Source organism: Oryzias latipes, chromosome 4, assembly GCF_053564925.1.
Source record: "Oryzias latipes strain Hd-rR chromosome 4, Olatipes_Hd-rR_3.1".
NCBI classification, from domain to species: Eukaryota; Metazoa; Chordata; class Actinopteri; order Beloniformes; family Adrianichthyidae; genus Oryzias; species Oryzias latipes.
This window is the reverse complement of record NC_136240.1, coordinates 20585088-20609911: the sequence shown is the minus strand read 5'-3', so window position 1 is coordinate 20609911 and position 24824 is coordinate 20585088. Positions and strand designations below refer to the sequence as shown.

Here is a 24824-nt window from a genome sequence, read left to right as displayed (position 1 = left end):
TTTTATGTTCTTCTTTCTCTTTCGGCTTTTCCCATCAGGGGTCGCCACAGCGAATCATCCTTTTCCACCTCACTCTGTCATGGACATCTTCTACCCTAACATTAGCCAACTTCATGTCCTCTGTTAAGACATCCATGTATCTCCTCTTTGGCCGTCCTCTTGCCCTCCTGCCAGGCAGCTCCATCTCCAACATCCTTCTACCAATATATCCACTATCCCTCCTCTGAACATGTCCAAACCATCTCAGTCTGGCTTCTCTGACTTTGTCGCTGACACAGGCAACATGAGCCGTCCCTCTGATGTACTCGTTCCTTATCCTGTCTAACCTGGTCACTCCTAAGGAGAACCTCAACATCTTCATCTCCGCTACCTCCATCTCAGCCTCTTGTCTCTGTCTCACTGCTACCGTCTCTAACCCATAGAGCAGAGCTGGTCTCACCACTGTCTTGTACACCTTTCCTTTGAGTCTTGCTGGCACTCTTCTGTCACACAACACTCCTGACACTTTCCTCCAACCGCTCCAACCTGCCTGCACACGCCTCTTCACCTCTTTTCCACAATCCCCATCACACTGAACTGTTGACCCCAAGTACTTAAACTCCTGCACCTTCTTCACCTCAGTCCCCTGTAACCTAACGCTTCTACCTTGATCCCTCTCGTTCAGACACATGTATTCTGTCTTACTACGACTGACCTTCATACCTCTTCTTTCCAGAGCAAACCTCCACCTCTCTAGCTGTTCCTCCACCTGCTCTCTACTCTCACTGCAAATTACGATGTCATCCGCAAACATCATTGTCCAGGGAGATTCCTGTCTTACCTCGTCTGTCAGCCTGTCCATCAGCATAGCAAACAAAAAAGGACTCAAAGCTGATCCTTGGTGTAGTCCCACCTCCACCTTGAACTCCTCTGTCTGACCTACAGCACATCTCACCACCGTCATACTTCTCTCATACATGTCCTGAACTACTCTGACATACTTTTCTGCCACTCCAGACGACCTCATACAGTACCACAGCTCCTCCCTCGGCACCCTGTCATACGCCTTCTCTAAATCTACGAACACACAATGCAGCTCCTTCTGACCTTCTCTGTACTTTTCCATCAACATTCTCAAAGCAAAAATGGCATCAGTGGTGCTCTTACGGGGCATGAAACCATACTGCTGCTCACAAATCTCCACCTTCTTCCTAAGCCTGGCTTCCACTACTCTTTCCCACAGCTTCATTGTGTGGCTCATCAACTTTATTCATCTATAGTTGCTGCAGTTCTGCGTGTCACCCTTGTTCTTAAAGATTGGGACCAGAACGCTTCTCCTCCATTCCTCAGGCATCTTCTCACTCTCTAAAATCCTATTGAACAACCTTGTTAGAAATTCCACTGCTGTCTCTCCTAGGCACTTCCATACCTCCACAGGTACGTCATCAGGACCAACGGCCTTTCCGCTCTTCATCCTTTTCAGAGCCAGTACTAACACCTCCCCATCTATTATTCCTTTTAAACATTTTCTATAAATATGATCAAAATACAGAACAAAATCAGAACAGCAGGGAAGTCATGAAAGCTACACTGTTTGAAATGTCAATATAGAACATTGCGTGTCATGCTTTCATTGATTAGGTAGACAGGGAAAAACAATTATGGAGTAATCCAGGGTGCAGGCACATTGACATGTGTGATTTCTAACTGCTAAGTCTTTACTAGTAATGTTGTATAGTAAGTCCATCCAATGATATGTCATCTTGGCATCCTGATAGTTCCACCCTGGGAATTTATTAAGGCCACAACAAAAACAGTCATGCACATACGCCCACGTTCAATTTGGAATCAGCAGATGATGAATTACAAAAGTAAAGTTTCTGTTTCAGACAGTGTGTAGACACTGAGGATCTAAAGGAAAAGTCACAGATGCTTGCAGAGAACATAATATGATTGAATTGTGTCAGTGTGAAATCACTAAAATTCCCTTATTATTTCATGGTAGTAGAAAACATGTTTTAGCATTGTAGCACCTGCAACAAAACTTCACAAGAAAGAAATCTGGTCAGAAAAGTAATATGATAATGTTAAAAAGAATTGTTCTCAGTAACCAAAAGAAAATCTTTGTCCAACAAGCTAAACAAAACAGCGCAAGATTCTTTGTTTCTCAAACACAGCACCCTGCAGCTCACTGTGATATAAAAATAACCATCCAAAAAAATGACCGTTATGTGTCTGACATTATAATACACAAGTATGACATTGAACACTTATTAACAGTTGTTTATGATAAAAGTAGGGGTTATTTTAATTATTATGGGACAAATTTCTACATCAATCCCCATTCTTTCACTTCCTTCTCAATTACAGTTCCTTTATGTGTGGCTCTTTTTCATATACAGTATTATTGAGTTTAGAAGTTGGAATGTTAGGAGTAGGAAGTACAATATGTGAATAGTTTTAGAAGATTCCACACTGGTGTGATGGAAATCCTGTCAACACAGATTGAAGGTCCAAGTTTATACCAAGCTTGAACCTTCTCCTGGGTCAAAGCATGCACCAACTGGCCCTTTGGACTGTCCTTGGGAGGTACTGTGAGTGATAACTACCCTGTGATGGACTACTAACTTCTCCAGGGCATTATCTGCCTCATGTCTGATGACTCATCTGACCCTGAACTGGATGAAGAGGGGGATAGAAAACGAATTGGTGGGTAGATTAATGCATAGATGTATAGACATTAAGTTGATGTACAAAAAAAAGGACAATGCCCTTTCCACGTTCCTTTCTCTGTGACCCACATTAGTTCAAGAGGGAAAAAAATAAAGACCAGAATGAACTAGAGGACCGTTCTTATAATTGCTCTGGCTGGTTGCCAGGATCCCGGCATAGCAAGCTGCAATGCCAGGATCGGGCGGAGCGACCAGGCTGGTGACCTGTCCAGGGTATATCCCTCCTTCACCCAGTGGTGGCCAGAACCAGTTCCAGCAACTCTGCAGCCCCAGCAGGTTAAGAAAATTGATGCAAACCATCTACCTGTGCAGAGTTGTTGGTCACATGACTCATTTAATTTGAAAAAAATGTTTCCATTGCAGTTTTGCGAAATATGTCCATTTCAGTACGCCTCAAAAACCACCTCCTCCATCCGCAAAAACTTTTTTTTGATTTTTTGTTTGGCAACAGGAGCAGCCATAGATACGATGACTCAGAGCGACCAATCACTGTCAACTGGTATAAACATGACTGCGCGATTATCAGGAAGCAATGGTGAGGGATTTGGCTGATTTTGCGAGAGGCGGAGGTAAGGCATTTTTCCATGGGTGACTTTTCACCTCGATTTGTCCATTGTTTTTACAGTCTATGGCTGAAGCCAAAAAAAAACAAGTTTTTTTTTTTTTTCAGAGCTTCAGCTTCACAGTGTATGAAAGCATGAGATGCATGGTTTTATAAATATGATATTCACTTTCTTTCATTTTCAGCTTCAGACTGAGAACCGTGTTCTATGCTAAAATCCCTGCATTTTCTTTAAAGTCCAAAATCTGCTGTTGTTTGTCATATATATGAGCAGGTAGGCCTCCGTTTACTTTACAACCTACCTTAAACGACTAGTTTCAAAAGAATATTTTTTGGCTAGTTTTGGTGTTGATGGTAAATGTACTAAAGGCTTTTAATGAATAGGTGATTGTGATATATTAGGAAATAAATATCCTCAATTGACATGTTCTGAAAACCATTAGCTTTGTTTTTCTTGTATATGCTCACTTTTGAAAGTCTCTGTAGTTTGGTAACACCATTAAGCTACAATGAATGATAGGTGAAGAAATGGTCAGAAACAGCCCCACCATTAGCACATCTTCATTTATAGATGAAGATATTCATGTCTAAGTTGATGCTGCCCCTATAAACTTTGGAAGAATTTTTCACTACGGCATGTATTAATACTATAGATTGCCTTAGATCCAGACAAAACATCATAGTCCACAACTGCAACCAGAGGCCATACTATGAGTATTTACAAACCCATTTTATTCACTCAGTTAGTGATAATTCGATGTTTAAAAGAACACATTTTTGGCTGAGGCACTTGAGAAATTTCCCATACTGTATGATGTAAGTTGGCAGGTTTTGCTTTTGTCTGCCAACTCCAAAATAACGTCATGTCAAAACTTAGTCATGTATTGCACTATTGGTCATTAACACAGAGCACAGCCTTCATAAAGGTGATCCAAAAAACAACTGCAAGACAAAGAAAGTGCACTGAATTTTCAAACATGTCATGCAAGTATATGGATGTACATCTTGTTATTTCCATCATGCAGTAATGAAGAGGCAAAACTGTGATAATCACGGGAGCGTAGGTTAAAATCTAACCATGTTCTGCTCAGACTCAGTGGTCATATGAAATGACTGCTCATGATCATCTTTAAACACATCAGAAAATACAGGCCAGAAGTAGAAGACTGAAGGAGAAGCACAAGAGAAAGTATGTGTGTAGAGACGTCTTTGTGTGTGCGTGTGTGTGTGTGTGTGTGTGTAGGAGAACTGAAATGCAAGCATCATCCCACACACAGAAGGTGACGCAACACCTCACACAGCCTCAGCATCTCACAAGCAATGCACCAGCCATTGCTGCAGCGCAGCATGTATTTGTGTGTGCGCATGTGATCACCAATGAAGCGACAGTACCCATGTCATGATTTTCTGTTTCTTTGACTCACTTTCATTTACTTCTCTGGCTCACACAAATCAAATAGGTTCTCTTTAGTTAACCGAATAGAACTATCACCATGACAACAGTTTATTTTAGTTTCAGTGTTGGCTAGCAGAAGAGAGGAAGAGTTCATTACCTACTATAGACTTGAAGGGACTGACTGGACTTTAGACATGAACTGGCACCGCCCATTGAGAGAATCCTTTTATAATCAGTGTATCTTTAGAAAGTAAAGCGGAAAAAAAATCACAAAGCTGTTTTTTTCCTTCAAAACTTCAAAAGAAAATGTAATATTTTAAAGATATAAAGTGACTGGATTGTCGACAAAGTTTGATCACTGTAGTTCACATATATTAAGCCTAACATATCTTCTCCAAAATATAGTTGCTAACTGACCCAAGACGTCATTCTTGGTTCCCTGATGCTTTCAAACAAGTCTGAACATGCTTGATTTCAGGCCATTATTTTTAATCCTCACAACAATTAAAATTTTATTCTCATATACCATAGGACAGTCAAATTTAGAGTACATTTGCTTTGTTTTGTCCAAAAATTCAAATATTCACTGCATAGTTTAATGTTATGCTTATCCTTTGGCCTACTTAGCATAAAGGAGGTAAAATTATGCTGCAAAATGTACAATAAACATTTACAAATAAGCATGTCTTAAAATATTCAGTCAAATAATTAAATGCAAACATTGCAAAACCTGATCAAACCCAAGATGCTACTATAATAATGTAAACCAACTGGCACCACTGATCTAAACAAAACAGTGGTGTATTTGAAGACACAGAGGGAGTGGAATGTTTCCTTGGCGGAAGAGGATAATGAGCAATTCTATACGGCATCTGGGTGGTGCTTGGGGAAAAGTGGGTTGATCTTTATTGTATAAACACATTATCTCCTGAGTTTTTATAACAAAGCTCCTACACATTTTCCATTTTGAAATCCATTAATCCAACCAGCTAATAGCTTTTACGTCTTTATTCTCAGCATAAAGCTAGAGGCTTCCTCGCCATATGACAAGCAAAAGGCAACCTCAACTAACACATATCTGATTAAGGATATAGTCTCCATACTATAGTTGGGCTGCCTTGAAAGCAGATGTTACTGAAGATTAAAAAGAATTGCTAAAATATAACACTAAACATTATTAGAAGATACTAAGTGATCAAAGGTGAATAAACATGAGATGTAACAAAAATTATTTTAAATTCTTTATTCAGCCAAAACTATTTCTATGTAGTATCTGTGTGTATTAAACATTTTAAACTATTGTCTTTAGCAACCAATGTCATATTCCAAATCCTGAGTTTTGATCCATGTTGTGCATTTCCCTCCTCATTCAGGTCCAGAGATATAGTCAGGCTTTAGCCTGACATCGGAAACTTTGCCCTTTGAAAAATGTAACAACTTTTTAAGTTATTATCCTCTTTTTAATGACAATTTTTATATGAATCCATGAAATCAGGTCGTGCTGGTTGCAAACAAAGAATTTCAGATAATACATTTTAAAAATTTCAGTTAGTGGGTAAAACGAGCCATAAATGGAAAATGGAAAACATAAATTCTTGATTGAATGACAGAGTAAAAATAGAGCACTTTGCAAATGTATGGTTAGTGTGATTTACTTGTTTTTATTGATTTGTGTGATGGTGCTTCAGAATAGTTTCAATTGATTATTGATCACCTATACTTCAAAATCTTGAACATATTTTCATATGTTGCCATCTTCTTAAATGCTTGCATCGGTGAACTCATCAGATCTCATTATTACCAATCCTCTCCTCCCTGTGTTTTACCTTTTACACTGTTTCCTTCAAGATTGCTACATCCTTCTCTTCACCCATTTCCTCTGACCACTAAAAACCTCTACAGAGTCATTTCTTCTTTTAATGGGGGCAGGATGACCATCCACTAATCAATTATACAGTAATTAGGTGGTTAGAGGGAAACAAAGTATTATGTTGCCACGAGTAAAAACACTGTTAAAATGTAAAGATGTAAATAAACAGGTTTTAAAATAAAAAGTGACTACCCTGTATTTTCCAGAGTATAAGTCGCTGTGGAGTATAAGTCGCACCAGCCCAAAAATGCATTATAAAATAGAAAAAAAACACAGATAAGTCGCACTGGACTATAAGTCGCATTTTGACGGGAAATTTATTTGACAAAATCTGAGACCAAGAACTAATAACTTGCACAACCTCATATGACACAATCATAGCAGACTGTTTATCTCATAATTTCACAGTAATTCTTTCTCATACTTATTTATTTATTCCTTTCATGAAGCATCATTGGCTAACTAATACTCTGTTTTCATCCTGTATTTGTAGAAACAGTTGCCATTTTTATTGCATTTCTGAATCTATGAAATCATTGGAAAATAGAATATTAAGTTGTTAGCCTTCAAGATCTTACTGTAAAAAAAAGTTTGCTGATTCTCTGAGTCACTTAACATCCTCTTAACACTTAACATACCTCATCCATCAAATTGACCCAGAAACATCATCTCTGTTCCTCACAAATGAACATAACAGGGTTAACAATGTATTTATTTCAATTTATTTCTAATATAAGTCGCTGCGGAGTATAAGTCGCACCCCTTGCCAAACTATGAAAAAAAGGGTGACTTATAGTCCGAAAAATACGGTATTTTTGATAAGAGTTACACCAACCTCCAACAACAACAAAGTCAGAGCTTATTCAGCCTAAATATTAGCCTAAAGACAGGAAATGACGGAGGTCAACCCCTTTTACTATTAGTTTGTTCATTTTTATTGAAAGAAGGTGGTAAGAGGTGTAAATTTGTCAATTTTAGATTAAATAATTCCTTCATTCATTCATTCATTCATTTTCTAATCCGTTTTTCCTTTCGGGGTTAAGGGGCTGCCAGACCCACCGGCCACTTGTGGGCGAAGGCAGGGGACAACAGCCAAGAGTTGCAATCCAAAGTCAGGGGTTCAGTTGACAGATGAAAAAAATGTAAAAATTCAGTTCTACATTAAACAAATGCAACTAATCAACCCATTACAAAGGAATCTTACAAACCTACACAATCAGGCAAAAACATGCAGCTATTCAGTTATTAAAACAGTAATAGTAAAAACAGTAATACAAATATATCTATGGGCATGACCCTCAAGGTAGTACTGTATTGATTAGAGCCATTTGATTCAAATGTTATAATTTTATATTTTAAAGAAAGAATCTTTTCTATATTGTAATATGATTTTGCAAGTCATTTGTTTAATAGTCAGGCAGTAAGAAGTAACTGAAAAATAGCAAAGCACTGGAAAAAAATCCTTTGCCAGTGTGATTTAGTACAAATGAGTTGGCAACCTTTTTCTATGCACCAAACTGTAAATCTGTCAGTAACCCGAAAAGCACAGCAGGATGAAGCAAATATGGAGCCCAACAAGTTTAGAAAGTATTTTTCCGTATTAAATACATTTCATTAAATCAAAACTAATTTTTTTCTTATGAAAGGGTTAATTTGAAGAATATAAATCAAAGATGTCAAAGCTCACAAAGTAAGTGTTTCATTGCCAGGTTTACAGACAGTAAGTTAGAATGGAGATCAGCAACACGTGCATGTATTAGAAGCTGGGTGCTCCTGTAAGAGCATCGATACACCATTACATCTTCACAGAGCCATTAGTTGTTTGCTGTTGCATTAAAATTTAAAATGTTAAAATACAACAGAAAGTACTGTGGTGAAGCTGTGGCATACTGAGGCCAATGCATGAAGGAGAATAAAGTATAGACCAGCACTTTGGAGACAAAGAACTCAGAGAGCGCTTTCACACCAGAACAGTCCGGCAGACTCAGTTTATCTTTAAATTTCATGCTGGATTTGGGTGTAAACAAGCACTAAGCAGGTGGGAAGGAAAACACAAGCTAGAAAACTAGCTAACCCTGGGAAAATATGCCTGTAACTTCCTGTTCTACTCAATATGCACAGCCTACTACTGTGCTTTAGGATAGTTAGTTGATTTTCACACTGTTATTTGCAATTGTTTTCAGGCGGAACAGATTTTGTTTGGTCCACACAGAACAAAGTCAAGTTTTCACACTTGCCAAACAATGCAGACTATCCAATGAAAGAACTCTTTTGAAAAAAGACTCATGGGGAACAAAATACATCCTTTTATTGTTGTCTTGTTAAATCAACAAACTAAGTATAGGAAAACAAAATAAACAATAGAAAGATTGAACAGGATTAGATGTGTTGAAAAAAGGGATTGTATGATTAATTTTGAGTGTTTTAACATATATTTGTATGATCAAATACTACATTTTAACTTCAGTGCCTATTTCAGTCAGAAATGAGTCTGAAATTGAAATTCATCTCTCTAAGGCTCACCATTTAGAAGCAGGGTTCAAACACTGTGACACATACATCAGCACTTTTTTTTTTTAAAACCTGGGGCAAAAGATTAATTTTAGATGATGCTTTGTTAATATTTAATACACAACATCAGGCAGTACAGGATTAAGACTTGTAGTAGTTTCACAACAGGCTAAGTGTATTTCCGTAGAGGAAGTTTGTCTTCATAGAGACAGGCAGAGTGCAAGGCCTGGCATCGTATACACAAATCTCTTATAGTGATTAGGAATACACTGAAGATTCCAGCAAAGGCAGAAAAAGAATTCTGCAGTCCATACGAAGTGGTCAGGGCAATTATTTTAAGAAGCAATTAAGATTTGATATTTAATGGTAATTATGTTTGACTTATTTGCATAAGTACTGAACAGTAGTGGAATAGTGAAGCATTGTCCTTTAGAAGCATTGTCCCCTTTCAATGTAACTTGTCTTTAACATTAGATTTTAACCAAACTACTAATGCATGTGGAGATTCTTGGATTCTTACCATTTTTCTTATTATTGTATAGACTGATTTTAAGATTTTAGATTAGGATAATCTCTCCTCAAATGTAAATGATCTAGAATAACTAACTTCCCTCATAGATGTGTTTACACTAGAAAGGTCTTGAATGAATGGAGTAAATTAGCAGTACCTAGATGGAACTTATCTTGTGATATTTTATAGTTGAGAAAATTCGAAAGAGAATAGACAGGAAAAGTCATAAAAACATTTTTGCATACAATTCGTATGGTATTTACAAGGTATTGAGCATCGTTTTTCCATGTAAAGTACGGTACTACTATGGTAATCAATTGCTTTTGGGGGAAAAACATATAATGTAATGAGTATGTTTTTATAAACCTTTGGTGGATGTATTTATTAAAAAAATAATAAAGATAAGAAAATCAGAGAATCATTGCATGAGAAGCTTTAAAAAAATAATTATCATAGAATCAAACATTTCATCAGAGAATTTAATGATTATTGTAAGTTTTTCTAAAAAAGATAACTTCTGAACATATTATTAAAAAAATGTTGAACATGCTACTTAAATAAGCATTTCTAACTTTTGTTTTTCCTTATTTGCAGCAAAAGTGATATGAAATCAGATTATTGATTTACACTCCCACATCAATGCATTTGCAATGTGTTTAACCTCATAACTGTTCATGCTGTTGTGTCTATATTTGACATTCCTATCTAGAAGTGGATTGGTATGTAGCAGCAACAGAAGGAAAACTAATAACCTTATAGCTTTTATAATTCCTTTCTCGAAAATTAAGTATTTTGGAAAAACCAGGACCTTCAAAGCCTTCTGGCATGGTATTTTCTATTTCTGTCTGTTTTTAAGTACACTAATGGACTATATTGCAGAAATAAAAAAAACATATATATATATAAATAAACAAGCACCCACACAAACACACAAGTGAGTCACACAGAGCCGTCTCTTTTATCAGGTCAGTAACACAAGTTTCTGTGGTAAGAATTTGATTTCAGAGTACACTTCCACTGTGGAGGCTCCTTAGCTAAATGATGGCTTTGCCATGGCAACACACTAGCTCACTGAGCTTCATGCACAATGCCAGGGCTCATTTCCATGACAACATTATCACAGATCTGAACCACAAACAGGGAACGGATTCAGCTTCAATTTAAAACCTTCCAGTTGCCTCAATCTCCTCCATGTTTTGGCTAAGAAACTGAAACTGGAGACGATAACAAACACACACAAACTGCTTTGGTTACGTGCTTCCGTCTACTACCTTGTGTGGATGAAGTTTGTTCTACCTGATTAGAAGCGATACAATCTGTGAAGGCGTTCCTCCTGGAGAAGAAGGTGAGAAGCTGTTGCCAGCGAGAGGAGGATGTGGAGGGGGAAGAGGAGGCAGGAGAGGAGGTGGAAGGAGAGGAGGTGTGGGGAGGAGCCAACTCTTCAGAGGAGCCCCTCTTAAACTTATGTTTAACTCCTGGTCCTGCCCCTTGACCCCCAGATCCCCCTCCTACCCTTGAACTGCGGGGATACAAGGTGTTGTTGCCGAAAATATAGTTCATGGTTTCTGCGGTCTACCCTTCCTTCAGGCACCTTTAATTTTATGTTCTAGTTCCTCTCCATAGCTTCATCTCCAGCTTGTCTTTTTTGTGACTTTCCCGTCTTGTTTTGCCTTCCTGGCTCTTTAGGTATTGTTGTCAAGTTTACAATCCAGCGTTCTTCCTCACTGGTACTGGCTTCTAAAAGCCTGCGTTGCTTTGGTTGATATTTTTATCTTCTCTTTGATTTGTCTTTTTCTTTTCTCCTTAATCTTCTTCAGCGTCTTCAAGGATGACACATCAGTTGGCAGATGGAGAGATGAGGAGGAGGAGGAGGAGCTGGAAGAGGAGGTTGAGAGTCCAGAGAAGGTAGACAGAGTCCGCTCACAGTCAAAGCATGAATCTGTCTATCAGGGTCTTTGTGGATCTGTCCACTCTTTAGTCCATCTTTCTCTGTGGCTTTGTTGTTTGTCCATGTGTCCATCATCCCATCTGCTCTTCAGCAAAGCAAAAAGTCCAGATCCTTCATGTCTGGGAGTCCAAAATCTCCTCTCTCCTGCTCCTTTCTTGGCTTTTACCAGAGTGCAGAGAGTGAGGGAGGAGTGAGGGCCAGGCAACAGCAGGATATAAAGATTGATTATTTAGGGGGAGTTCACTCTCTGCTTTTCTCAACCCCACCTCTTTCTTCTTCCCTGCCTCCAACTCTCCAGTCCAAGAAGATGACCAGTCAATCTCCCCTCTGTCACTGTGCTTGCTTCCATTAAATATGGAAGGAAGAAGGGAGGGGGGAGAGGGGGGCTGAACAGATGAAAGGAGGGAGGAGGAAGGATGCAGCCATGGAGGACAGCATCTGAAGTAGGTGGATGGTTGGAAGAATCATTCTGCACCTCTGTGGTGCCTCCTCCTCCTACAGCTCTCTCTTTCTCTGTTTTAGCAAATTTGTTTTTCCAGCCTTTTAGTGGAGCTGCAACCCGATGCTCCTCTCTCCCTTACTGTCACATATCATTACTGCTACCGGTCCCGCCTCTGCTTTCTAGGCAGCCAATAATATTCCAACAAGTTTTGTTATTCACACACGCACACACACCCTTAAAACAGGCATGCACACTCAGACAATAGCTGTTTCAGGAAGATACAGTTCAGAAAGGATTTCTTAGTGCATTTCACAAGCTCAAAGAAAATCCAAGTGTTTGCGGTTGTGTGTTAAACTGCACAACAAAAATAAAGTATCCAGTTCTGCTTTTTAAATATAAGTACGGTACCATATGTTGCAAATGTATTCATGCATTTAACACCTTTTTAATTATTCTATTTAGGCTGTATTTATACAAATGTGTAAGATTTTCTTCTGAAGCTGTTTTCAGCTACTGCAGCACCGCCTCTCCCACACACTGTAACTCACTCTTTTTCCAAAACCCAAAGTATGCACAGACAATCACAACAGAGGATAGAGAAGAAGTGAGACAACCAGCCGATCCTGACAGTATTCCTCATCTGGAGCATAAAGACCGTGCAGTTTGAGCCACGAGCACTCGAACGTCACTGGATATAGGCATAATCTGAGCTTCACCTTACTGAACAAACTCATTTGAGGTGACTTGCCAACATTTAAGTCAATTAACTAGCCTAGAGAGCTTCCTTAGCCTCCCAGAGGATTAGCCACTGGTGCAGCAGGACTCCTGTCACTGCTTCCTCCTGTATTTCCTTGGGAACTGTATCTATGGTAACAGCTTACAGAAGCCTGACTGACTAAATGTATTCTTTACTATTATCAAAATAAATGAGATCTTTTATACTATTTAATGAACACACAATAAAATGATTACAGCTATATGAAATCAAATAAATACTTATTTTATATTTTTACTTTTTAGATTAGCAGTTTAAAAAATTACATTAAAAAAAAATCAAACAAAAGTTTTCCAATAGCATCTTAAATGATGTACATATTTAGACTGAATAACACAGCACAAATGACAGAATTGTATTGCCAAACCTTGATTTACCTCCTGTACACACTCACATTCATACTATGCTAACTGCAGATCTGTCATCATGGTGCTAACCAGGCCATAGGGTGTCATGTGGGGTTTTCTGTACCCAAGGACACAATGACACACACGAACGGTCAAAGTGAAAATCAAACCCTATGGCACAGCAGTCTCAAGCATTAAGTTGTACAGAAAACCCCATTTCAGGTTAAGTTTTGTTTCCGTAAGCCATTTATTAGCTGTGTTTACTAGGTTTGATATTGTTGCTATGGCCTTTTTGCGTGGGTTTGTAGTGAAATTGGTCGCATGAAGTTAGCTTAGGGGGTTTTGCACTAGGACAGTCTTGCAGGATTTAATTCAGAACTGCTGAAAATGCAAATAATTATTTTTTATCTCTTAGTTACAAGTTGCTCATTTGGAGGCACTATTTCTCAAAAATGAGCTCTCTACCACTACTTCTCAAACTAACATTTCATTCAATAGCAATTTTACATTTAACCACAATGTTGTTGTTTAACAATAATTCTGTGCTTCTTGTAAGCTGATTTTATCCTCCTCAAAATGTAAGTTGATTTGGTGATTCTGTCCTTGGTTCTTCTTTATTCTTTTGTTTATTGAGAAATCCATTGGCGTTAATGTTGATGCTAAACGACATCAGGAATCACTTTTAGATGATCTGAGACTTTTGTTTGGTGTGCATCAACATTTTTGAGAGCTTCCACTCATGACCTAACAAACAAATCTAACCATCGAGAGAAACAGACTTTGGTGTGGATCAAACAGATTCAAGATTCACTTTAGTCACACTGAATGCTGGTCTCCATTTCATTTCATTTCATTTTTATTTTTTATTTTATTCTATTGCATCTCTATCTTATTTCACTGCTATTTTTTTAATTCTTTGATTGTTTTTTATTGCTTGCTTCTTTGCACTGTCATGCTAGTGGGAAACAACATCTCGTCTCACCTGTGTATTTCCCTGCAAGTACTATGTGTGGAATGACATTAAACCGATCTTGAATCTTGAATCTTTATGACAATTATGGAGCTGCCTAAACACACTTTGACTGTCAGCAAAGCAGTTTTTATGATTGAATGCTACAAAGTAAGAATTACTTTTTCATTTATTGAGTAAAATATATAATTTGTACCCATTAGTATTATTTTTTGGCTAAATAAAGGCATTAACATGATAATATTTCAGGAAACAGAATTGTTTCTTCTGGCTCAAATAACTACAGTTGAGTTAGAGCTGGGATATTTTAATCACTGACTGAAACTAGGTGTTGGTTTCAATCATTTCTGGCCCTAATGGACTAGTAGTAGTCAAATAGTTAACCTCAATCATAAAACAACAATCAATGGGTTTTTTTTCCCCCAGAAGTCCTTGTGTTTTCATGGTGTGACTATGGCTGGGAGTACGTTCACCAATCAGCAGAGATCCACATGTTAGGCCCTTAGGCCATATCCTGGACTCAACAGTGCCTCTAATGCACTCATCAGTTTGTGAGTGTGTGCATGAGTTTGTGTGTATGTGTCTTTATGGTAATAGCATTTATTCTATGAAAGTGGTTTCTATTGTAAAGGGCTGCTAGTAGCTAACAAGACTGCAGTTCATTTTCCAACAGATATTTCCCTCTTTGCAATTAGTCAGCTGATGGCACCATTGAAACTATTTTATGATTAATTATTAATAGCCCCCCAAAAAATCCCAGGTTTTTTGAATAATCTAAATTTGTGACTGACTTGTATAGTTTATCTGAAGGAATCACCTTTATTACCCAGATGTTCATTTTTTTAACAGTATTTTTAAACATATTTACATGAAATTGCTACAGCAATTATAGCATTTAGTAGAGCTTTAACAACTTCTCCCTGTGTTTTCAAGCCGAACAACATAGCTGCTCTCTCTCACCACCCTCCTTAATTATGGCTAAACTCTCCTGCTTAAGACATTGCTGAGGCTAGCTAAACACCTAAGCAAGAGGTAGCCACCTCTGGCTCTAAAACCCAAAAGCCTGTTACAACTTGATGAAAAATGTTATCGAACAACACTAAAGAGGGGATACTCACCAAATAGTGGCAATAAAATTGAGACATTCAAGACAACATAGCTTAGACTAGTTTACCTTGGTAAGTGAGTTATTGTAGATCAAGACATGGAAAGTTTAATATTGAAAAAGTCAGTGATTTCTTTTGCAATACTGATGTGTATTTGAGTAAGGCACCTAGCCTACGGTTACCGTTCTTTAAATATGGTAATCACTTAGGCATAAACATACTCTAAAAGTATTTCTGTTAATAAATAATAATTTTCTTTCACTAGTTTCATGTATAATTTGATACAGAATTAAAAAAAAGTACCTAATCTATTTGTGAAGTAAAAACCATGACATCTTTGAAAAATAAGGCTAAAGAATAACTACAACTGTCAGAAACCAGATCCACTATGATGAAATACATGATGGGTCTCTTACAGCGATAGATAGTGTCTGGAATAAAGCAACCATAACAATAAATACAGTAAATAGAGCCGTCAACGGAAACAATTCAGTGAGACACTGACCATGCCACAACCTTCATTGTAGCTCTCTTTTACTTTTTCTTCCATTCCCTCCAGTCAAATGTCAGCCAGTGAATGCCAACTCTATTAATATTTCAGAACCAATTAAATAAAAGCACACATCATACATGATTAATGTCTGACTGCTGAGGGAGCCAAATTTTCTCTTTAATTCTTTACAGGTAGTAGTATAGATGGAAACAAAATTAAATACAATTATTTTTAATTATTTTAAGTAAAATTGCTTCTCTTCCAGATTTCACAGACTGTCAAATAAAATTTGACCCTAAAAGTTTTTTTTTTTCTATTATAAGTTAGGCTGCATAAAGGAAAAAAAATCAGATACAGTATATTTTGTAGACTGGCACATTTTCGGAAAGATCTTTAAATTTGAAAAAGGGCAGGTCAGCCAAAAACTGAAACATAACTCTGCTGTGTTTATTGTCCAAGGCTGTTTGTAAAACTGCAATAAATATCATCTTACAAAAAGTCGATATAAGAGGAACAGTGGCACTGTATGCCAGACAGAGCAGCTCCATATCATGGTATATTCCAGCAGTTCCTAACCATTTTGGCCCAACCCCAACAATTCCATTAGAACCCTTTCAGATTCTGGTAAAGACCATTTTGCAGGGTAATGTCAAGCTCTCTTAGTGAATAATGGCCTTAAAGAGGAATAGATTCAAAAGTATGAGCTCATTGACAAAAGACAAAAGTATCAACATGAACAAACAAACTCTAATGAGAACATTTTAAGATCTAGTATAAGAAAATTGTTGTAATCATAATGTTTATCCAAAGAATTACGTATTATTTTTTAAACAGCGTAAAAAACAAATGTAAAGCCAATATATGTTACGGTGAATAAACACTCACTGAATATCAAGCTGAGTGCATTTTAAAAATCACTGTCACTCTGCATCACATTTGTACACATTTGTACAAAAACTAGCATTAGTCATTCCACTACTGGAACCAGGAAAATGATTACTCTGTTAGTCACACTCAGGTCGTTGCATTTCATTTAGCAAACTGCCTCAGCTGATAAATATCAAAGAACTTTTAGAAAATACGGTGACCACTTTAGATGTCTGTACAAATCATTATTTTTGAAAATAATATTCAGCCATTAGGTCCCTAAAATGTAAAACAAAACCTGCCATATTTTTATTTTTAATTTTTTCAAAATATTGCTTATCTGGAATATGAGCTAAACCAGGTAACATGATCAAACAACAAGTCTCACATGGAGGCCATGTGTGATTCAGGCTATAAATTTAATCCAAATAAGCTCAAAAATATTAGGATGCACCAAAATACGGTAATTTTTATAGTAATGTTTGCCCCAAAAAATGTTTTTTTTTCAAAAATATTAATCTTTTTTGTGCATGAAAAAATAATTATAAGCAGCGATCAATGTTTTCTTTTAAACCAACATTACATTCATAGGACAGTATACAACACCTGGATGAATTTGAATGTTTTACAGTGATGGAGCTAGCTTAAGCTACACTCTCATGATCTTTGACATAGTGGTCAGCACTGAAAGAAGAACTGTCTTATCCCAGTTGATGATGTAACTGTAAAGAATTACTTTACAAAAACATTTTTAAGAACAATGACGTGGCACTACTTTGTTAAATACATGATTAAATGTAGATAACCCGGCACAAGCTGTTTTTTTAAGAACATCTGTGCTTTAGTAAGACAAAGCCCATGGACAAGACTCAGCCTTGTAAGACTGTTATATGATTTGATAATTAGTAGCGCTTTTAGGTTTGATAAATTGATTAACATCAATCCACATGTCTGTTTTCTATGTTAATATATCTCTCATGTCTACAGTCATTTCTTCATCTCCTCTTCTGCTGTTGTCTTTTCTGTCTTTATGTCCATCTAAATGATCTGCATTAACTTAATGAAAAAAACAAAAACAAAAAAACTGAGATTGTTGAACAGACTGACAAGGACAAAATGTTTTATCTTATTCTGTCCATTTGTCAGACTTATTCCTTTATGGATTGATTTACAAAAGGAGATTGGCAGTGTTATTCTAAAGTCACCTTTATTATGTTACTCTATTGTTTTAGCTTTAATATTCTAAATTTAAACTGGTTTGGTTTCAAGATTTCTGCTTGTTGGCTTCTGCTGCCCCCTACAGTTTACAAACTATAAATACACATAAATTCAATAAATAAAATGACATGAAATATAAATGAGACCTGTTAACATCCTTTCTACTTCTCATTTTCTTCTTCTTAGTTTGTTTGGTCATAAACTTTCAATGCAAACACTTCTTAAACCAGAAGACGCAACCTGAACTCACAACATCATACTTTTAATTTTCAAGTTATTGAAAGTGATTGTGATTACATTAGCATGTTAAAAATAACAGCTTGCATCCTTATCATATGGCAAAGTTTTCAAATTAAAATGCTAATGTTAATGCTAATGTTAATTGAATGTTAATGCAGAACATATTTAAACAGCAGATCTTTTAATTCCTAATATTGACAAATGCAATTAGATTCCTAAGGGAAGAACTTAATTAATATTAGCCTGATCTTCCATTTTGTTATTTTAATCCAGCTGTGTCCACTTTCTCTAAAATATAAACATGTTTGGAGATTTTTTCCCCATATTGGATTCCATCTGCCACAGAGTCTGAGCCCTCCAGTAGTTTAGCTCCAAATGTTTATTGAACGATTCTTTTAAGATACATTAATACATTAATATTTCAAAAAATGCAACAAAAACACTAACACTGACACTGACTCTGTTTAGAGTTTCTTAAAGCACTTTTATGTTTTATGTAGCATGCAGTATTTAATGCGGGGAATACATAAAAACAAAAATGGATCTGCATGCATCAAGAAATGACTAATGAACAACGACGCAGGAACAACAAGGCATAAGATCGCTGCAAAGGTAGGGATTACCTGGTAGTAGGCGTGGCTTCGTGAATAGAGGGAAGAGAAAGGCGGGGCTGGGACTTCATTCAGCCTCTCTCCCTCTGGATGAGGCCACGCCTCTTCATCAAAGGGAATCTCGGGAGATTCTGCCTACAGTGTACAGACAGAACTCGACATTATGTGACAGATATAGACAGTACAAAGAGATGCCTTTTCACGCACTGAACATCTGGCCCCTGGTAGACAAGATATGGAATTCTGAATGACTACTTGACAAATAGTTTTCTGAAATTTATGCATCTAAAAAAACTATGCAAATATAAAAAATATTCATGCAGTAAAATGTTGATTCATGAAATGTTTGAAAGAAAACATTCCCACTAGGCCTGCACAATAAATTGCAAATTTATCATTATCGCGATTTTAAGCTGTGCAATACACATTTCGCAAAAGACAGCAATAATCAAAATAGATAGCTACCATAAATGTGCTAAAACAATCTTGCTTGAAGTATTTCACGGATCAAATAAATCCATTTATGCATTTGACCACTCGGATGGAGCTGTTTTATGTTAGATGAGGGTCATTTGGAGTATAATTTCAGTTATGTTGACTCTTATTTAATTTAAACTTTTCCAGTGAAATGGAAACTATGTTTTTGGTTGTTTTGCTCTTTGTTCATGTATTGCAAGTTATATCATCATCGCAATGTTGATCACTAATATCGCATTTCGTGAGTTTTCCTAATATCATGCAGCCCTGATAACCAACCAAGATCTATACTTTGAATGTTCCAATAATCCAAAGTATCACACAAGGAAAAACCGCCCCATGAAGTTAACTTGTGGGAATCAGAATTTATCATAAATTAAAACCAGTGGTGATCATTACATGGGCCCACAGAGGCTCAAATGATGTAACGACAAGCAGAAACTTGCAAAAAATAAAACTACAATAGGAATTAAGAAACCATCCTCTTTGGGCCCCAGTTCATTCAGAATCAAATCAGCCACTCCTGTGAAGCTATACTGTAATCGATACTAAAAAACATGATAGAGCACTGTCTGAACTACAGAAAAAAAAATCACTTTTGAAGCCTGTTTACCTGGTACACATTACAAATCACCATTCAAGATATAAGGAGATGCAGTAACTTAAGAAACATAAAGGGTTCCACTGCAGAAAGTCTGGCTAATTTTACAGCAGCCTGTCACATGCAAACAGCGGAAGTTGTATTACGCTTGTATTATGCTTTTTGATTGTTTGTTTACTATTAGCTCGTTTACAAAATGAAAATATTAGCCCCTTTAAAAAATAGAGTTTATGTAAAAAGTTGCAGAGACAGAAAGAGAGAAAAGAACATGTACATGGGGAGAACAAGATGGCAGGTCCATCTGTTATGCAGAGGGAAGCCAGATCCAGCACCTGTGGTCATGCACACACTCACATAAACACTCACCATCTGGGAAGGAGGAGTGCTCAAAATAAACTGAATACCCAAAATCCCCAGCAGCAAAACACACATGATGGCCACAAACACAGGAGTTCCACAGTGTGGGTTTTATGAGGACAGAGACGTTATACCCCGCTGCAAACAGACGCGTTTGCAGGCAGAAACAACAGCACAGATCACAGTGTGGATGATGATGATGCAGTGTTTTCAGAATGGTATACACGTGTACACTTCTATTTGCAAACAAAACAGTGGCATGCATCCTATTATAAATATTTGGTCATTTGTGGATTGACGAAATAAATAAAATATTACATTTATTTCATTTATTATATTTAAACAACATAATAAAAATCACAGGTAAAATTTGTGTTAGCCAGTCACAAGGTGGAGCTCCACAGCAACTTTTGCTTTCACACGCCAGCACATGGACAGCTTCAGCGCCGTCTGAAGCTTTCCCAGCGGACAAACTTTGAACTCGTGGTGACTGACAACTGAGTCAGTACAAAGACAAACACATGACAGACAGCGTGTAATGACTCGGAGCTGACACACCACAAATGCACACACTCCTCAGCTCTGGCTGCTGGCAACATGCTGAGGGGTTGTCGTAACCAACCCACACCCAGATAAACACATGCGACTCCTGACAACACAGGAATAAATTCCGTGATAGTACATAGCACATGCCAGAATACATTTTAAAAAAAATTTAACGGGGGACAAGCTGGCAATGCAATGAAACCAAAGACACAAAAAAGGAAAAATAAGGAGGACACTGGGCAAAGATCAAAACAAATATCTTCCAGAAGAGATTTCTTAAAGAAAAGATGGAGCTAATTTTAAAACTTAGATAGAAACAGTATGCAAAACCTGTGCAAAATCACTATAAGTTAGTTTGGCTCTGATTTTGTCAGATAAATGGAGATCTTCAATAAGATCAATTTAGTTTTAGTGGGATTCTGGTGAAGATAAAACCATATTAGGTCAAATTTATGTTTTAAAACTGCTGATTTAAAAAAAAAAAAGATAGAAAAAAAACGCAGCATAAGAAGATCATAATTTTCATATAAATTTTATCATCAGACTCAACAAAAGCATGATTTTAAAAGAAAACATGAGCACATAAAGCATGTCATTATTAGAGGATTCTGTTCTTCGGGGCAAATGGAAAAGCCACACCTTCGGAGTAGTCGGCACATCCACCTGAATTCCCCATCAATATTTTGAGCTGAAGAATTTACTCAGATGAGCAAAAAAATGTCTTTTTGATCAGCCGCTAAAGTTAAGCTGCCCTGAAGAACAAATCTGGAGAAGTGAGCACGTGCTACGAAATGAGGACATATGGTTGCATTTGTTAGATGGTTGCTAACCCCTTTAGTGCGGTGGGGGGAAGTGAATAAAAACCATGCAAGACACAGACAGTCTAAATGGCCAATAAAAGATTACCAAGCTTAATTGTGCAGCAATGGATGTGTTAGAGGGAGATAGAGGAAGAACGACAGAAAAGCAAAGAGGGGGGCCAGACAGGCACCTACTGACTGTGGAATAGAGATAGTAATGAGCCTCATTTCTAAAAAAAAAAGGGGTCAAGCATTCGAATGAAGCCCGTGCATGCACAGTCCTGCATCATTATCCAATTGGTAGAAAGTCTTTGCATGAAGGTGAATCAGGGCTGTATCACTGAATTTTAAGTACCTGGGAAAAAAGGCCTTTGTAATACCCAAGTCAATATTAATGTCACTGGCCTGAAAAGCTGCAGTTGAAAGTATGAGACCACTACAGTAAAAGCCAGAACAAAATGATAAAATCACAACTTTAAGCACACTTATTCTCGCAATTGTAAAATACTCTGATAAGATTTTTACATAAGAATAAAAATATATTATATTTCTTTGTCAAGAAAGGAAATACAATCATCAGCTTGTAAAATTACATTTTTGCAGCAAAAATCTGATGTGGTTTTCTTTTCTGTGTCTACATTTCTGGCACAGTCTAGCCTTATTTCATTAATGATAATTTCTGGAGTTGTCTGTGAATTTTTACACCCCTCGAATGGGGCTAGAGCATTTCAACCAGGTGTAGGCCTGTTTTCTTTTTCTGCAATTCTCTTGTGGACTTTCTTGTGAGCCTCAAACTATTAGCCCTTTGCATGACCCAGTTTGAACAAAGGACAAAGACAAATTGCCTGACATCTTACTCTTTAGGCTGTTTCTCCTGAAAATAAGTTATGTTTAATTCAAAAAAGGCAAGTTTCTGGGTTTTAAAGCTGGGAACAGTTTAAGTCAACACCTTTCCTCCACTTGGCTCTGTGAATCTATATCATTATCGGAAAGAGAAACTATGTATTGGGTAATATTTTACTCTAAACCTTGATGAATAGCTTCTCTTCATCTACACGGGTAAAGTGCCTGGTAAGATTCTCACAAATCTGTTAACACGTTGTAGATGCTACCATTAGTTAGCTCCCTTATTGGGTGCTTATGTCAGATAGTAACTCACTGGGACTTATTAACGGAAGAAATGAGGTATTATGAGGTTTAAACAATTTGGCAAAGTTACTGACTGTCACAAGCAGAAGGACAGTATCAAATGACACATTTTATTATTCATCTTAAACTTAATTTCTTAATTTTAAGATCCAATAAAGACCAAATGATAAGATATTTTTTTCTTTGTATGTAAAAACCAAGGAGAGATGTTTAAAAAAGTGTAGCTTTGGCATGATTTCATCAAGGACAAACAGTCACAGTATCTGCACTTGTGTGCGGTTCTGTGTTCCACTCTCCCACAAAGCCAGCTCACCTTCATTCATAATTATTCTCGTTTTTTTCTGAGCCAAAAGGATCTCACTTGTATCAGCTTGCATCATCCCGTTCTCTCATTAATTGTGTATTTTTCTGTTATCTAGACTGCTTTGCCCAAACTAAACAATTCTTCTACCACCTTCTCCACAAAAAAATTTCAGCAATATTTATGGATTCTATGACCAGCAGCCTCTAGTCTCCCAGCCTTTGACTTATTTGTGGTTGAGTCAAACTTTTACATTTTAAAAAATAACCATAAAAAAAATTTAAACACAACGCTTCTGTTGATGTTCCATGGAGTAAAAAAAAAGGCAAAGCTAACAAAATGTGGTCTCTTTCAGACACATAGATTGGCAAACTGGTAATTTTTGTGATAATATGATTTAAAATAGTTTTCTATAGGATATATTTTCTAAAACAAACAGATGAGATCTTGAAGATACTGACAATACCAGTAAACAAGCTTTTAATTATCCAGTGACAAGGTGAGGTCAACGAAAAAGCTGAAGTTATTTACCTGAGCAGGTGCGATGTGTGTGTGAGTGACATATCCGTGTACATGTTGAATCTGTGACAGCTGCCTTTCTGCGACCTGAACCAGCTCTGCTCCACGCAGGTCGCTGTGGCGACCAAGTGATCCATGCCTCGCCAGTGACCGTTGTCTTTCCCGCTCCATTGTCCCGATGCAACTTCCATCTCTCCTCCAGATTCCTCCTTCCCTTCCCAGAGAACCTCCTTCTCTTCCTAGAGTCCCTCCATTTCTCCCCAATGTTCCACCGTCCCTCCCCTGGGTCCCTCCATCCCTCCCCAGGGTCCCACCATCTCGTTCCAGGGTCCCACCATCTCGTTCCAGGGTCCCTCCATCCCTCAGCTCTCTGGCTAAGCCCATTGAATGATGAGGACATGGGTGCTGGAGGAGTCTTGGAGCGCCCGGCGATGCTCCCTCTTCTTCTTGATACCGATACTTCTATAGTGATAGGGAAGGTAGAAGTGAGGGGAGGGGGAAACCAGTTCACGGTAGGGAATAAAATAAAATGGTAAGGGAAATAAAAATTTAAAAGAACGTAAAAAAAAAAACAAATTGGTTCAGGATGTGAGGTATGGGAAGTTAGGAGGACATTACAAAAGAGAAAAAGAGGAAGAAAGCATTATTCACAAGAGAATTTTAGATGTGCAGTTAGATCAGAAGGTTTAGTAAAGTTAAAAACAAGAAGACTTAAGCAGTAAAAAAAAAATACAAGACTAAACATATCTCATGTTCACACCAGCCTCTGCAATGCGCATTCAAGTGACCATTTTCAATGAAACGGATATGTAAACGCACGTTTATGCAAGATTTGGCATTTTGTTTCCAAAACTCTTCCGTTCACATATCGCTCTGCAAATCTTTAAGGCCATTTTCAAGCAGGTTGAACTTTGACCAATCAGGGACTCGGATTTGGTAGAGGCGTATGGCTAGCGTCCTTATCAATTCACGGTGCCAATCATTTGAAAATTGATCATGGAGGAGAAATAACCAATTGTGGTTTGTGCCTGGCCTTAATTATCTGACAGCAAGTCTTTCATTTATCGGAATAGAGGTGTGATCGAAATAGACTGGAGCAAAATTGACAAGATTTGCACCACTTTGAAATTTCCCACAAAGCTTCTTCCAACTGTAGTTACATTCACTACTATCAGGTAGCCACACTGGACTGTCGTACAGTTCCTGAACACAGTTCAGGGCATTCTTGAACGTGCATCTTATGCCCAGTGTGTTCGTAGCATTGGAGTTACAATAAAGTAAAGAAGAATGTTTGTGAAGTACAGTTTGTGTGGGAGAGCACACGGGGGAGTCCAGGTGTACACTCAGCATGGAGGTAATTGTTTCTCCAGCTTCCCGTGTTGGCACATGCATGAATGCACCAACACACACAGAAGACCCGAACCTAAAGTTTTCAGGCAAACTAAGATTCAAAACTCAGCGGGGACAGTGAACAGGAGTCGAACTTGCCTTGGGAA

At 37.5% G+C, this 24824-nt stretch overlaps 1 protein-coding gene across 11 annotated transcripts in view; it reads right to left on the bottom strand.

Moving 5' to 3' along the window:
* LOC101171070 (discs large homolog 1-like protein) overlaps positions 1 to 24824 on the bottom strand; it is a 99190-nt gene that overhangs the window by 48239 nt on the left and 26127 nt on the right. For 5 of the 11 annotated variants that reach the window (XM_011474174.4, XM_020702506.3, XM_078946048.1 and 2 more), the window contains 2 exons: positions 23341 to 23790; positions 18591 to 18713 (listed from right to left, as the gene is read on the bottom strand). The exons of 1 other annotated variant lie outside the window; for it this stretch is intronic. In XM_011474174.4, coding sequence (XP_011472476.1) covers positions 18591 to 18713; positions 23341 to 23790 — 573 coding nt within the window. Of the gene's footprint in view, positions 1 to 10857; positions 12030 to 18590; positions 18714 to 20022; positions 20153 to 23340; positions 23791 to 24824 lie in introns of those variants that run through there. 5 more of the 11 variants (XM_020702507.3, XM_078946050.1, XM_078946049.1 and 2 more) reach the window with 4 other exon arrangements.